General features: G+C 40.7%; 1 protein-coding gene across 4 annotated transcripts; it reads left to right on the forward strand.

The window, feature by feature from the left end:
- The first annotated feature begins 1,059 nt into the window (after positions 1 to 1,059).
- Positions 1,060 to 15,712, forward strand: psme3ip1 (proteasome activator subunit 3 interacting protein 1). 4 transcript variants are annotated; one of them, XR_004897903.1, is made up of 9 exons: positions 1,060 to 1,183; positions 2,892 to 2,943; positions 5,097 to 5,233; positions 5,335 to 5,433; positions 7,446 to 7,567; positions 10,081 to 10,220; positions 11,008 to 11,087; positions 13,936 to 15,093; positions 15,343 to 15,712. XR_004897903.1 is itself a non-coding variant. In XM_031294859.2 (9 exons), the coding sequence occupies exons 3-9, from the start codon at positions 5,107 to 5,109 to the stop codon at positions 14,841 to 14,843; spliced, it is 780 nt and encodes a 259-aa protein (XP_031150719.1). In that variant the 5' UTR covers positions 1,060 to 1,183; positions 2,892 to 2,943; positions 5,097 to 5,106; the 3' UTR covers positions 14,844 to 15,544. The 4 variants fall into 4 exon arrangements, 3 of the variants coding, with proteins under 3 accessions (XP_031150719.1, XP_035859278.1, XP_035859279.1); XM_031294859.2 differs by having other exon boundaries at positions 13,936 to 14,142; positions 14,839 to 15,544; XM_036003385.1 differs by having other exon boundaries at positions 13,936 to 15,712.
- Positions 15,713 to 16,547: the final 835 nt, after the last annotated feature.

The following is a 16,547-nucleotide window of genomic DNA, read 5'->3' on the forward strand; positions in this document are numbered from 1 at the left end:
TACTGTCGCATAGTAGAGGAATTACCGTATAGTATAGGAGAAGCTCGCAGGCAGACAGTATGTCCGAAGCTGACAAAGTTAATCTTGTGCTCACAAACTTTCTGTGGAAAAATGAAACTCACTATATACTCAAATCTACAATTCTAAATGTATACAGTATCAGTGGTTTAAGCTTTATTTATCGCAGAGTAAATAACGCATTTAAGATAAATTGAATTAAAGATTACATTAAAAACCATACATCAATGGAATTTTCATTTCTCACCATGTTTTCTGAAATGGGTTTTATTATGTAATTGATTATCAAATAATAAACACCTTATCAAACTTGAATTTTCCCAAACTTGGGCATTATTCTATAAACATATTCTTATCTCCCAATTTCAACATTTGGAACAATTGCAATATTTTATTTACAAAAAAATCATTGAAAACTTATTCCAAAGTGGTATAATATTAGTGTCTCGGTTATTTAGTTGTAATGGCCTGGTCTATCTGTCCCCTGGAGAATCTTTTGTTGTTTCTGTTTATTGTATGCTGTCCCATGTGTGCGTTGATAGGAGTGGAGTAGCATCTCTTCCTTAAGATTTGTTTTTCTGGCACCAAGTTAAATAACTACAAAAAAGAACAACACTGTTGCTGTCCCCTGCACAATATATAGTTACGTGACAGATATGGAGAAAAGGTGAAAAAATGCTTGTTTTTTAAGTTGATTCGTAAGTTTTATCCTGTGAAATTGTCCCTTTGGAAGTTCAAAAAATTATCTGTTCTGTGACTTGCAACCTGAAACTGTATCTCACTATTCGGGATCTGCACATTTATTCATAAACTCATACAACTATTATATTGTTTTGTTATTCTCTCCTTGTTTTGAACATGGATGTATTGGGTTTTGAATTTTGATTCTACAAGTAGCCTACACCAGAACCGTTAAATAAAAAAAAAACATTTTTTATTTTTACCTGTTTTCTAGTGTCATCACTCGTTGGCACGGTTGTCTTGTTTGTATATTGCACTTAATTACAGCAATATAGTTCATGAAGAAAAGTCTCTCGGCCCCTCTGCAGAAAAGCAGGTCGGAACTAAAGGCGCACGTAAACGTAAATAGCGACGGGATATTTTTACCGTGACACAAAACGTCATTGATTTGGAGCAGTTATATTATATCGACTAGCCGAGCTTGGTAAGTTTAAGTGACACAGAAATGATTCAACATGATGTGGAACGGTCATAAGCCGAAACTCAATTATGCTCGGTTTTCCAGCTGAAAGTATTGCTTTTCCAACATGACACGATGTTCGGCTACTGACAGCTTGCTTGAATGCTAATGAAGCTAACGCTAGCCAGGGGTTGCAGCACATAACGTTACTCTTAGGCATATCTGCGTGTCCACTGCTTTACCACTCGAGCATCTAAACTACAGCAGTAGAAAGCAAATGAGTCTGACTGGTGTACTGCAGATTGATGCTGTTTTGTTTATACATTGTAAAATATAAATTGTATCATTAACCGAATGTGTCCTCTGGCTTAAAAGGCTTAGCTACCTTTAGCGGCTAACGTTAATGTTGTTATCGTCGCCGTGAGTGAATCAACAGGGATACAAACTATAAATATTGGCCCCTTCTAGGCAGACCCCGTATTTGACTCGATCGTCGCCTCATTGCAAATCGGCTGTGCTGTCTTATGGTTTTCTTGAGCTGTCTTCGTGGACGAGAAGTTCTTTAAATTGCTATAATTTTAATTACTTGTGATGATTAAAGATGACCACAAGGGAGAGCCAAAACCTTACCGGTTGAGTTCAAATTAGTCCTCTCTTGAAATATAGGTATTAAAAACATCAATATAAAAAATCTCACACATGCTGTGGTTATCCAGTAGTTGTTGCGGTTTACATTTGTGGTCTTTTGGTCATCTAACTGCAGTAACGTTAGTGTGTTTCCGCCTCGTAAAACAAAACAAAATAACGTCTGTTTCCATGTAGTGTCAAAATGACATCACAAGTTAGCCTACAAATGAAAACATCGTGACCCATAGATATTTTTGACTGTTTATCTCATATGACTTGGTAAATGTGATCGACCTGGTTTAACTTATGTAAATACACTCATACAAAAATGTGAAGAATATAGGCCTGGTGGCAAATATCCAGACGTTCATGTTCATGATGCTCATATTATGCTTTTTGGCTTTTTCCCTTTCCTTTATTGTGTTATATATCTTATTTGTGCATGTAATAGGTTTACAAAGTGAAAAAGCCCAAAGTCCACCCCAAAGGGACTTACCATCTTCCAGAGAAATCACTGTTCTCAAACTGCTCCAAACAGCTCTATTGTAGTCCAGCCTTTACTTCCGTGACAAACGTGCGTCACTTTGTAACACACGTTATAACGCTCGCCTAGCTGCTAGCATGGCACGCCCTCATACTCTGCAACTGTCTAGCTAGCAGTCCTTACCTAGCTACTGTGCATGTGCGACTCCCAACAAAGATGGAATAGAAGTGAGATGCCTCACTTTGTAGCTAAAACGGAGAGCTCAACACACAGGGTGAAAAGAGGAGCTGCACCAATGTGTAGTACAACAAAAATATTGTGTTTTTTGAAAATTGAACCATGTAAACCTATTCTGATATAACCTCTAAATACAATTATGAACCTGAAAATGAGCATAATATGAGCACTTTAAGTAAAAGGAAATAGTTTAGTGCTGTAGTGGTGCTATTATGTTTTGATCACACTCATTACATATAAACAGATTAATCCATCACTGGGGCTTCTGTACCATTGGGCAAATTAATATGGCAGCGGTGAATATGGTAGTAGTATGTTATTTCCCTTTCCATAGGGGCTTTGAACAAACATGTTGAAACTTTATTTGCTGCGTTTATTCAACAGATGCATCACTGAATTGCAGCCTCAGGTGGTTTTGATCGGTTAATACTCGCAGGTAAGTATGTGCTGTACTCAACAGCAGTGGTTGTGAAGGGTTTTGCTCATGAGACTCAAACTGAGTATTAATGGTTTAGATTGATTTATTCCTTTGCTGGACTACATAGAAAAATAATAAATCAATTGACCCTTCGCTAAGCCCCGCCCTCCTTACTGTTGCTACACCTGACAAGCTTTCGTGTCTGGCACGTCTATTACAGTATGTATGCACCAGTGTCAGACATTCCCAAGGAGATAATTAGTAATTTTTGGCGAACAGGTGAAATATCTGAGAGAGCAAGACAAAAGGGACTGCAGTATGCATTCGAGGGATATATCCACGACATAATATGCAACCGATTTAGAGAATAATTTCATCAAAATTGAAGCTAGTATAGGTAGGTATAGGTCATGCAATAATGTGAGCCGCCTCATACGCTGACCATTCAAATTGGAAACACACAAATTGAGGAACAGCTATGTTCATGCACAGCAGGGTAAGTGACATTTGAAAATAATCTAATAATTATAAATCAAACAGCTTATCCATAAATCTTGTGGAATAAACACAAGACATTAGCTTGAACACTTTGCAATGATAACATTCTCCTGCTTATATTTTTAGCGATTAACAAAATGCTGAAATATATTTTAAAGTATGTCAGTGAGCCTCCATCTTGCCTTTAATCATCTTAATGACGGGTTAATAACAGATGTGTACCCACTCGATCGTTCTCTGGGACATGTTTTCATGCTAATCTAATGTGTTTGGAGTTTGAATGAAGCTAGCGCGGACCGCTGATTAGCTTACAACGCTAGCTAGTATTCTGGGCACAGGGAAAGTAAAAACAAATCGTTATTTCTACCACTAAAAAGGCTCAAAATATCACCACACTTCAACGGTAGCATAATGAGGGTGCCTAAATGTTAACCGAAGCATTGAGAACATTGTAAGTGTACAGACAGTTTATTAAAAAGATAGTTTAGAAAGACAGTAGCTCCCAAGACGGCGGCTGCCTGTATAAGAGAATGCGACTGTCTTCATAATCTTTTTAATAAACTGTCTGTACACTTACAAAGTTCCCAATGTTTCAGTTAACATTTAAGGACCCTCATTATGATACCCTTGAAGTGTGGTGATATTTTGAGCCTTTTTAGTGGTATAAATAGCGATTTGTTTTTACTTTCCCTGTGCCCCGAATATTAGCGTTGTAAGCTAATGAGTGGTCCGCGCTAGCTTGTTTCAAGCTCCAAACACATTAGATTAGCATGAAAACATGTCCCAGAGAAGAGTGGGTACACATCTGTTATTTAACCCCTAGGTTCGTTTTGCGCCGGAATTGTCCTTTATTTTACGTTCAAATATATGCATTAAGAACAAAGAACCGTCATTATTTCCAAGCAGTGCTGTGCTGAGTTAGCTAGCTAGCTAGCTAACATTAGCGTGTTCCTGCCTTGGAGAAAACGTATGTGTTTTTGTTAATCCTGTCGACATTTAGCTAGTTGTGAATGGGGCCTCCCACACTGCTTGATCCACGCCCGGCCTTTCTCCCCTTGGGTTTTAGGTTTCGGGAAGGAAAAAAATTCCACCACCCCGTCCAAACTTTTAGGATACCGGGTATCGGATTTGCACAACGCTTCGGCGTACAGTGTTTCCCCATAGACTGTATGTGTTTCCCTTGCTCGAAAGCTTGACAGACCTCCCGCGCCTAGTTACGGTTGCTAAGCCACGATTGGCCTGTTGCGGTTTTCGGGTGTGGCTTAGCGAAGGGTCAATTGAATTCACAAATTGTTAGCGTGGGTCCCCTGAGAAAACCATTAAAAACTACTGCTAGTGACTTCTTCAACTAGTAGTCTTGTCCAGTCTTAAGTAAAAAACATAGGCTTACTTTTTTAGTGATACACTACAGGGTTTCCCCCAGTGTTAAATTGCCCCCCACCAGGCCTAAGCCACTGGGAATAATTTTTTTCTATGTATCTTTAAGATGTATTTTCAAACTACAGTTTCAGTGGGTGGCTCTGTTGAAAGCTTCACTAATACTTCACAGTACTAGGTGTAGTCATATTTTCAAATCTCCAGTTAGCTTTTAGCACTGACTTAATTTAGGGCCCAATGGAATCTGTGTTTAGCTTTTTTTAAATTCTCTATTTTCGCAACTGTGCTGTGTGTAGGTCAGTAGTAATGGAAGGGGCAGGGCCACCGGGCGTTGACCTCAGCAGGAAGTTTGTGTCGGAAGCTGAGCTTGATGAGATGAGGAAGAAGAGACAGGAGGAATGGGAGAAAGTCAGGAAACCTGACGACCCAGAGGGTAAGGAGAACACACTCACTTACTCACAAATCCGAAACGTGCCAAACTTCTAAAATGCATACAGCTGTGCATACATCCACGTTTGTTTGTGTACTGCTCAGATGCGCCGGAGGAGGTGTATGACCCACGTTCCCTCTTTGAGCGATTGCAGGAGCAGAAAGACAAGAAACAAGAGGAGTATGAGGAGCAATTCAAATTCAGTGAGTCTTTGTCTCTCAGTTTCTCTTTGTTATATCTGTTATTAGGACTTTTACCTCCATTTGTCATATGGGTTTGAATTAACACTTTATATATAGCCAGTGGCAATGTGTTATAAAGATAAACAGTCATGACAAGGATTTGTTTTTAGCAGTACCTTTCAGTGCTTTCAAATGGTAAATAGTCCACTTCAGCACTCAATTTCAAATTTCCGTCTGCTCAGTTTTACAAAGAAACTGCCGCACGCTGTCTAACTTTAAATGAATTAATTGAATAGCTGCATGCTTAGTACTAGCCTGGGAAGCAGACGAATCTGCCAAGTTCATGTTTCATTTGATCTGGCAGATACGTCTGGGCCCCCTCCCGTTCAGACAGATTTCCAGCCGACCTGGCCCTGGGCGGGCCAATCACAACCGTATATCTAATATGGGGCGGGTTTAAGACAATGACTGACAGAGGAGCATCCCCCTCCTTTAGATCTGTCCAGCGCAACCCACCGTGCCCCCCGAAACTGAGATTTAGGCAGTGCTGATCAAATATGAATTAAGATTTTGTTACTGTATTGCCTATTTTCCCGTCTCAAATTTTCAGAAACACATTTTAGTGTCCTGTTTAACCGTAATGTAAGAAAGTTTGTGGCCATTTCTTTTCCTGCCTGAAAACGGACCAAGCACCGGCCCAACTTGCATGTGTCGCTCAGCGCTACGTCACACGTCTCGTTGCGTTGAATGGTTGTAGGTCTGTCTAATTGCGTCGAGACATTTCGGTCTGCGCCCCTTGGATATCAAAGATTACTACGCATTTGCAAATTAGTCTGGCGATTCTAGGTTAGTAGCACTTAAACTGCAAAAAATAGCTGTAAAATGTAGGGCTGCACGATATGAGGAAAATATTCCATACCGTTGTTGAATAAAATTGCTTTCTAATCTGTGGGAAACACTGCTTTTTGATATTAATGAACGTCCGTTACATTCAAGCCATTGCCAATTGAGTTGCTACAAAGCTAATTAATCAGCTTCACACAACTCTCTCTGTATTTCTCAGTATGGCTATGTTCAGAAGATTGTGTTTTCCGGCGATGGATAATTTCCTCACCCATGTTTTTTTTAATCCTCCGTGTCCTCCTTGGTTACAAGTGACTGCGTGAAGGAGGGGTGGGGGCGGTGCACGATCACGGAAGGCTTGTATCATGTGGACGCGCCGACAGTGTTGTTGTACTATAGCTTTAAAGGGATTACCTCCACACGGCTCTCACAGACCGTTTCCCAACTCGTCAGATACCACTGCTTTGTCACAGCCCTCGGCGTCAGATACTGACGCACAAGGCACTCATGTGCACTCACGTGCACGTGCGGCCGGACCAACTATCAAAACAAAGAACGGAGAAACTCAGATTACAACACACACAGAGGGAGTGTGACTCCATTCTCTGTTCAAGATGCCATTACTCCCCTATGTCTTTACATAGCAAATCTTTTTTAACAAAAAAGATATTTACCCTCTAAACTTCTGAAATGGTTTCATTTAAATCATTATTTAATTCGAGATTAGCTATTACAATACAAAAAAGCAAAAGGCCAAGACGTTTCTAAAAATGTAATCTTTCCCACCTCATTCATTTTCTCACAACCTCCCATGTTTTGCAGACATTACTTCTGTGCTTTCACTTAAATAGGATAGTAATGGAGTGTGTATATATATATATATATATATATATATATATATATATATATATATATATATATAGTCTTACTGGTATTTTAATAATTAATGTATCAGATGGCAGATTTGCAGCTGTGCAAATCCATATCCTGTCATTCCTTCATGTACATTATTCATATCAACAGTAAATGTGTTACATCTGTTAAAAGTAAACATGCCTTATTGTCTTTAACCATGTAGGTCTATTAGTGTGGATTTATAACAGTCTCTTATGGGTTGTTTTTTTTTCTTCTGAAAATTGCCATCACTCAACTGCCATGTGTTGAGAGCATGTTTGTTTCCATGGTGACAGGGAACATGGTAAGGGGATTGGACGAGGAGGAGAGCAGCTTCCTGGACGAGGTCTCCAGGCAACAGTGCCTGGTGGAGAAGCAACGCAGGGATGAGGAGAAACAGGAACTGTTGGAATACAGAATATCCTTTTATCACATGTTGGTTTATATAAAAAAAAACAAACATTTTAATTAGCCAGTGTCGCTCTGTGATTATTAGGCTAAATATACTAATTGGTTATCCTCCATTTTAGTGCGCAGTTTTTCAGGTTTAAAATAAGCACTAGGAAGTCACTGCAGTTGCACTTTGTGCATCTAGTTTATTTTGTTATGAAATGAGAATCAGAGACTAGTATCAATTGACTTCAATAAGATGCATGCTGACACTTAATCAAAATGTGTATGTTTTTTTTGAATGTTTGCATTATATCAAAACGAGTATCGATTCAAACAAATTCACTTCAAATGAAACATTCAAACTGCCTCCAGAGTAAGACAGTCAAGTTTATTTCTAAAGAAGAGGCATGCTTTCAAAGCTTTCTTAAACCTAATACACATTTTATATCTAATGCTAAAATTAAAGGCTTAAGGCTAAATGTGTCATTCGTAATGCTTAGTAAAGAATATCGTCATGGTTTTGATCATCGTCATAGTTTTGATTTTAAATATAAAAAAAATGATCAAAATAAGCTTTCTATTTTAACAATCGAAATCATAAGCAGGATCGGCGAGCCCCCCAGTATTATTTCCTCTCTTTACCCTGCCTGCTTGCCCACATCTGTAGAAAAAAACCAAACAGACATAGCGTAGCTTACCGGCTGGTAGCTACATGGCAGCTAAATACACGGCTAACGTTAGCTTACCGGTAGCCACTGCCACTGCCGTAGTCGCAGATAACGGAGAAACAACAGAACTGAAAAATCCTTTTTGCCTTCTCCGTGACTTAAGTTATGTAAAGAAACGAGGGTAAAGCATGTAGGCTCCATTAAGACTTCATGGTGCATTCACGTGCACCTCTTTAAACGAATGGTGCATTCAGTTGCACTTCAATAATAATAAAAAAAAAGCTCACTCACAACTGTTGTTGTAAAGTACCCTTCTGCCATCCAGTGGCTCTTATTGTGGCATTGCGTCACTGCTGAAAAGACAATGTTTAAATCAAAAATGGAATCAAATAGTGACCTTTAAAATCGAAAATCTGAACAAATTGCCACACTCCTAGTAATGAAAAAACATTAATGCCTGGGGCTGAGATTTTTGGTTTTCAAAACACCTTCCAGCCCGTACGCTATTTTGAAACAAAAAATTCTCGCTGCCCACTGAAACATCCAAAGTCTTTAATACTCAAGCTGACGAAGTAGCAGGTTCTGAAATGAACTTTTTTCAAGTTTTTAATTTTTGTCTGCCACTCAGAAATTAAATCTGCCACGTTTGAAGTCTATGCGCTGAATGAAGGAATAACATTTAGACATAATTTAATGTAAACAATGTTGTCAGCTGACATATACAGCGATCAGCTCTTCTGCAGTAAGCTGATATCGACCAATATATCGGCCTGGCTGATTTCTCAGTCTAGCTCTTCCAGCTAGCGATTGTAGGAAGATGTCCTTTCCATTCTTAATCCTGCTTACTAAGCTCTGATTGGCTGACTTTCACCAACTGGAGAAAGCAGCTATGAGTGGGCGCAATCACTGAACAAATCTTAGGTGTGGGCAGTGGGTCAGAGGTCTGGAACCAGCCTGTTTTGTTTTTGCCAAATAGCATCTGCATCATATCGCTGCATTACATAACCTCAAATTTTAGCCCATGAAAGAAGCAGAAAAATATTGTTTATATGTATGCATATATTTAGGACAGACCATCTATATTCATAAACAGAACTTGTGATCCATAGATACTCTGCCTTACATCACAGTGTAAATACTACACCATATGGAACTCTTGCACTTTTAAATACATGTCCAGTAGTTTTGCTTGTTGGTTGTTGCTCTCTGTGCTCTTCCTCTGCTCCTCTCTGCCACTCTCTTTTTGTCTTTGCCGACAGACAGGTTTCTGACAGACAGGTTTGTGTGCAGATGAAGAAGAGAATGGGTTGTCGTGGAAACTGTATCATAGCCTGGTAACTACGGTGACCGTTTTAAAGCAATTGCTGTGAACAAAAAGTACACGCACGCACACAGGTGCAGACCTTAGTTAATGCAGTGAAAACTCATGACTGCTCGTATGAACCTCACGTATACTGAATGCCCCACTTTGTGTCCGTGGTTTCCCGTCCATCTGTCCCTTTTTGTCTTGTGCTTTATCTTTGTGTGTTTTTCGGTCCAGTTTTCTCTGTCTCTGCATCTCGACCCGGATTACATGTCTCCTGAGCTCTGCCCATCTCTTGGTCTTCTTTTAGGCTTTATATCTGTGTCAACTCTCTCTGCTTCGCTGCATTAGTGCGTTTTTAGCCTCTCAGAACTGTGTCACTTTTTCTAGCACACTGATGGAGAGATGTAATGGCGTTCTGTCCTCCCTGAAGGGATGACAGAACATACCTTGTTGATTGGACTGCTGCTGAATAGGTCGTGCATTTCTACTTACCCATGAGGCCCACTCTTTGTTCCCTCTCCAAGACTCTAATATGGTTTATTCACCTTAACTCGATACTGTCACAGCGCTTTAGTGAAGCAAGTGTCCACGGAAAGCCGCAAAGAGCCGGAAAAGAAGGTGGCTGCTAAACAACCGGGGGCGGAGCAAAGGACCAGCCACCTGTCTCAGGCCCATCTATTGGCTGGAGCTGTCAAGAGACGCAGGTAGGCACACACAGATACACGTCCTTTAAAGCTGCATCACCTGATTTTGTTTTGGGCTCGGGGGCAGCAGAACATGCTGTGAATACAGCGCTGACCTTTTAAAGTTAGTATGAAACTTGTTAGAAAGCGCTTGCCTATTTCCTCATCCAGCAGACACAGAACAACATTATCATTCATTTGAAGTTGTTTGTGTCCATCTTACGAATTAAGGTCAAATATTCACTCTCCTTTTAGTTGTTTTAATATTCACTCTCCTTTAGTTGTTTTAATCTTCGCCTATCCTGAGGGATATATGTTTCTCCTTAGCTGCTAAATGCTTCACCATGTTCACCAGCTTGTCGGCGTTGTGCAGGAAACGTCGCTTTATCAGAGGTCTTTAGCAGGAAACTACTACCTTTTAGGGAAATGTTGCTCATGAGAGTGAATTGAGTCGTCAAAATTGTTAACCCAAAAAGTATTTACGAAGCTTTCAGCCCTAACCCTCATATGAGTGTTAGTTGACTGAGAATTTCTTTAGTCGAGAACAGCCCTACAATACTGAATGTGTGTCAAGACTGAACCTCCAAAGTTAAGTTGTGTGTCACAAAACCAAAAACAATGAGCTGAAAGACGCTAAAATGCCCCGTAGAGCTGAGCGGAACTGCAGAGTCGGGTGAGTAAACTCTGTGGGTTTGTCACTGCTGCTGACCCCGTTCACATTGCGCTCAGTCATTTGACCCATTGTTGGCATGAAAATCTTGATTAGAGCCGCTTTAAATCTTCAAAATCTCTTTGTTCTCTTACCCAGTTCCTCCCAGTCGTCAGACAGCAGTAAGAAGCAGAGGTTAACAACAACAGCGACGACAGGAAACGGAGACAGACACACAGGTGGGCTGCAGCCTGGGGCCGATGTATCAGGAGGAATGTCTGTCTGAAGACAGACAGACAGACAGAAATTGAGTATTGTACCTCCTTGACAATTCCTGGAATTGCTAAATGATAGAGCTATCCGACCAAAAAAAACGTACAGTTACAGTACAGTACACAGCTCACTGCTTGTGATTGAATGGCGCATAGATTGCACACAAGGAGTGTGCGTTTTTCTTCTACATGCAGAGCTGGAATTACTTTTATAATTGGACAGGACGACTGACCCTCTTTGCAAAGCGGAAGCGGTCTGCCTCATAATGGAAACCTAAGAAAGTCGTACCAAGGCCACCCTAAACCTGAGTCTACAGAAAGCTCAGGGCTAGCTTGAGCTTGTGTTAATTACACGTAACATTAAAGGGTTCATGGTCAAACAGAGCCCAGGGTTGACATCTTTACATCGTTGAGTGTCGCTTGCTTTGGTTCAAACCCTGATTGTGATCTTAACTGTTCACACTACAGGGTAGTTGTTACCCAGTTAAGCTATATATTAGCCAAGGTGAGGTGTCTGTTTTCCAATAAGCAAAGCAAGACTATCTGTAGATATTACATTTTGCATGTATGAGGCTGCATTTGCAAACCTAAATTCTTCTAGTTTCTGAAAAATAGTCTTGCTTAGAATGTGATTTGAAACCTAGCCTACACTACATCAGTTCAAACATGGTTTAAAATATTTCAGGAGGGACTCAGCTCGGTTACTCATTGATTTGTACGCGCCTACCCATGCTATGCATCGTTGGAAAGGGAATTTGATTGGCTACAACAATCGTCGCCAAGAAGTTTTATTTTTCGATAACATTGGTATGCGTCTGTTTCTTTTGTCCAGGGGCCCGTTTCAGGAAGGAGGTTTTACAAACTCTTGAGTCTAACCCTGGTCTCTGAGTTGATTTACCCTGAGATGGAATTGAGTTTTCGGTTCCAGAACAGCTGATTTGAGTTGGTTCAATCAACTCAGAGCAGCTCGACTCAGAGTTAAAGGGCAATTCCGGCGCAAAACAAACCTAGGGGTTAATAACGGATGTGTACCCACTCGTTCTCTGGGACATGTTTTCATGCTAATCGAATGTGTTTGTAGCTTGAAAGAAGCTAGCATGGACCGCTGATTAGCTTACAACGCTAGTATTCGGGACACAGGGAAAGTAAAAAGAAATCGCTATTTTGTACCACTAAAAAGGCTCAAAATATCACCAGACTTCAACGGTAGCATAATGAGGGTCCCTACATGTTAACCGAAGCATTGAGAACTTTGTAAGTGTACAGACAGTTTATTGAACGAAGAGCTGCGGGAGCTCCATGAAAGAGCTACGAGAAAGAGAGAGCTATGCCGCAACAGAGCACATTCAATTAGCATAAAAACATGTCCCAGAGAACGACAGAGTCGGGACAGAAATATGTCCGTTATCTGTTCAAAAATACCACTAGATTAAAGACGAGAATAAAATTGACAGTGCAGTATAAGAAATGAAACTTCCCCTTCCTCTTCTAAATCCAGTTTTAACATCTTTAATTTGCTTGTACTAAATGATCCATTTTCTAGGAAACCAACATTTTTGGACCAGTATGGAAGACATTTTACACAATCGAGTCCATATTTTCCTTTCATTTCTCCGATTACGGGGCCCTCTGGTTCAAGTGACTTAGTATTTTCATTACCCATAACAAAATCTCAGCAGTACTACTTTTCCCTACGATGTAGCCGTCGTGTACAAAGCTTGGTTTAATTTCGGCAAACCTTACTAAATCCGGGGCAGTTCACAGACCTATCTGACAAGTTCACAGACTTGCCTTTTTGACCTAGTTCACAGACTAAATCTGACCAGTTCACAGACTGGTCTTTGTTATGGATAATAAGACTACTGTCTGACCCGTTTTGGAGAGATGATTTTCAGGGAAATATGGCCTTTACCTTTTGCAAAAGCTATCAAAATAATCACAATTCAAATATATTTTGTTCAACCAGAAACTCAAAATAAAACCTAAAAAAAAAAAGCATATTAGCAATTTGCATTTAAAAGTTTAGATATTACATATCATATAGACATGGTGCAACATTAGCATTCATTTGTCCAACATTCACTCTCCTTTTAGCAAAATGTTCCACCTCCAGGGAAATATACCATATATATCTCATATATAAGGCTTTTCAGGTGCTTTCCAGTGTACATGCACTACTCTTTGTTTGCCTGCATGCAGATTATTTTACAAAAATGTGGAATTCAACAGAACAAATTATACTGACTTAGAGCTGGAACACACCGGGCGCGTAAGTGTCGCGTAGCGTAGACATGTGCCTGATCGTGCGCCTGGTCATTCATACCGGACGCGTATTTCTACGTGCCGGTCACAAAGCGATCCTTCTCCTGTCGGCTCTCTCCGATAGAGACAGGATGAGTGGGGAAAAGTAAGTGTGTGTGGATGAGTGGGGAAAAGTAAGAGTGTGTGTGTGTGTGTGTGTGTGTTATTTTGAAATGTGTATTGTAAAGTATCCAGCTATACTCTGGTCTTCCTGTATGTGATTACCCGCCTGGCTTGACATACGTTTCGTCTCGCGCAAGATATAGAGGAGACGCCGAAACTATCGCTGCAGCGCGCGGGCCGACGCTACACGCCCGGTATGCATGGACAGATTGGATAACATGGGCGCCGAAATAAAAATAGCCTTTCAGTACAGTAAAAAACATGTATACAGTATATTTCATTTTTCTTGGTTACGTAATTCAGATTTTCCTACCCTCCAAATTGAAATAGCCTTATACAGGGATGTCTGCATGTACACGCTCTGAATCTCACAGTGTGTTGTGCTGTTCAGAACAGGAGCATGGAGCAGGAGGAGAAGCAGGGGGAGCTGAAGATCAACAAACAGTCCCCGGCCTGACGGCCAAGGCCCCCTCGGCTGCCCTGGGCTCCGGTCAAGGCGTGTTACACCTGCCGTCAGCGGCCGTGTGCGTCGGCGTTTTACCAGGACTCTGGGTTTATTCTGGCAGCAGCGACTCTGACAGCAGTTCGGACAGCGAAGGTAGCGTGGACGCAATCATGTTGCCGTACCCCCGGCACAGTAGGGCCTACAGATAGACATGACACACACACACACACATACATACATACATACATACATACATATATAATATAATATAGAAAAATGCACTAAGTGAGTCCTTGCACACGTGTACGGACATTCACATTAAACCTTTTTACATGTGCTTAGACAAGCGTACTCTCTCTGTTGAGTCAGAGATTACCAGGCGAAGTGAAGTTTGCATGCCTTCAGAATGGCTAGCAAACAGAAAAGGTATCCTCACACAGGATACACACACAGATTTAAACACACACACACACACACACACACACACACACACACACACACACACACACACACACACACACACATAAAAGACGGAGCCAGCAGAAGTGTACCTAAAAAGCACACAAGTTTAGTAGTTGCTATCCTCATAACGCATAACACTGGCAACACACACACACACACACACACACATACACATACACATACCTAGGAAACATTTTCAGTATTCCTGTTGTTTTCACAGCTGTGAGTTGAACTGTTGCTCTTTGTCATCAGACAAAGTTCAGCCGAGTAATATAATCTTAAGAACCAGTAACATTGAGACCAATTTAAACTCTACTCTGAACTAAATCTGTGTATCTATTCTATCTATTGTGGCACCCTTCCTTCCCTCAATCACATCTCACGCAGTTTAAGCCGAGCAACCAATCCCGCACTGCCTACCCCGACGACATCCTCCCCTCCCCCCTACACCCCCTACTCCCACCCAAGGCACAGCGACTGCAAGCTGTGCTGTTGGCTGAGGGAACAGTGGTTGACAGCTGTGGAGCAAGGAAGAGACTGCTTTAGACTGTCAAATGATTCGCACCTTTTAGCTAGCAGCAGCAGAGGACAGAGAGCCGGGGCAGGACACACTTCGCTCTCCGTTTGGTTTAAATGCAAAGCGTGAGTGGTTTAAAAAATAATGTTTTTATCAGTGTGATGTAATTTGTTTTCTCATCAGTACTTTGTTTTAAGGTTCTGATCAAAGTCTGAGCAGAGAGAAATAAAGAGCCGCCCTTGTACTGTGTGTGTGTGTGTGTGTGTGTGTGTGTGTGTGTGTGTGTGGAACTTTTTTGTTAACATCGGGGACTTTTTATGGATTTGAAATATGATTTTGCATTAAATGGGCCTGTTTCTGTCACCCTTCCTTAGGTCAGTGGTTCGCTTGTGTTAATGTCTGTATGTCACCACCCATCACAGGTATGGTGTGTGGATATGGATTATGAATAAGAGGTAAACGTATCCAGTATTTCACAAGAAAAATGCTAAACTTATAAAATTGTCAGAAATCCTTATCCCTATCCCAATCCTTCAGATTTAAAATACTGTAATAAATAAATAATAATACTTGGTACAACCACTAGTGGTTCTGCATGCACATGGTGAAACTTTTGGTTTTTAGAATAGACTAAAAGGAATACTTGATTGATTTAGCATTACACTCCTGTAACATTGTCAGACTCATGATGGACTATAATAAATCCTACAGCTCCGACCAAAATATAAAGCTTTTATTGACCACCGCAATTTTGTGGATGTGTGTATTTTCATTACATGTGCATAGAGAAAAGTTTGAGAAAAATGAAAACTCCATACAAAAAAAAAAAAAAAATGGGTATGAAAGATGAAACTGTAAAAAGCTGCTTCTGCTTTCACTCGTAATAAAGACCTGGAAGGCTCTGCCAGGTTGTTGGGGGTTAAAAGATCTGAAGATGTGATTTAGAGCCAGACCCACATGGGCCATAAAATGAAATGTGTAAAATTGGACTAGATCAAAACTAATTTGGGTAATTGGATTCTGGGATGTGTTCAGTCCTCATTAACAGCTTGGCAGGAGAACATTGCATCAGAAGCTGAGTAAGCTGATAGAAAACCAGCGTGCCAGTCAAGGTGAGATGATATCAAAATATACTGAACTCCTGTCGGTGTCTTTAAACAATCATAAGCAGTGCAATGTTTGTAATTTTCTTTGGTAGGAAACACGTCTGTGTAGGAGTGTGTTGCTCAAGGTAGCCTAAAGTGCCTCAAAGCCTTGATGAACACAGTGATAATGAGAGTGGGAGATAATGTTAGCTTTTGTTCATGGCCAGTAGCAAGCGTTTTAGTTTGTCAGGACAGTTCACTGAGATTAAGAAAGCCGTGGGTTTCTTGGCTTAACAGATGAAGCTCAGTATCATGGTGTAGCTGTGAAAAGAGGTTGCTATGACAATAAGCCATATAATAGGTGTCCTGGGTCCCAGACCCAGTGAGGGCTTAGTTTTTGTTTTGGCCGTTAGAGTAGTAGACCCACATACGCAGAGCGCTGGGTTTTACTCATACATATTTCCTGATACCAAAAAAAAGGCTCATGGGCCTAT

Source organism: Sander lucioperca, chromosome 7 (assembly GCF_008315115.2).
Source record: "Sander lucioperca isolate FBNREF2018 chromosome 7, SLUC_FBN_1.2, whole genome shotgun sequence".
Classification (NCBI taxonomy): Eukaryota; Metazoa; Chordata; class Actinopteri; order Perciformes; family Percidae; genus Sander; species Sander lucioperca.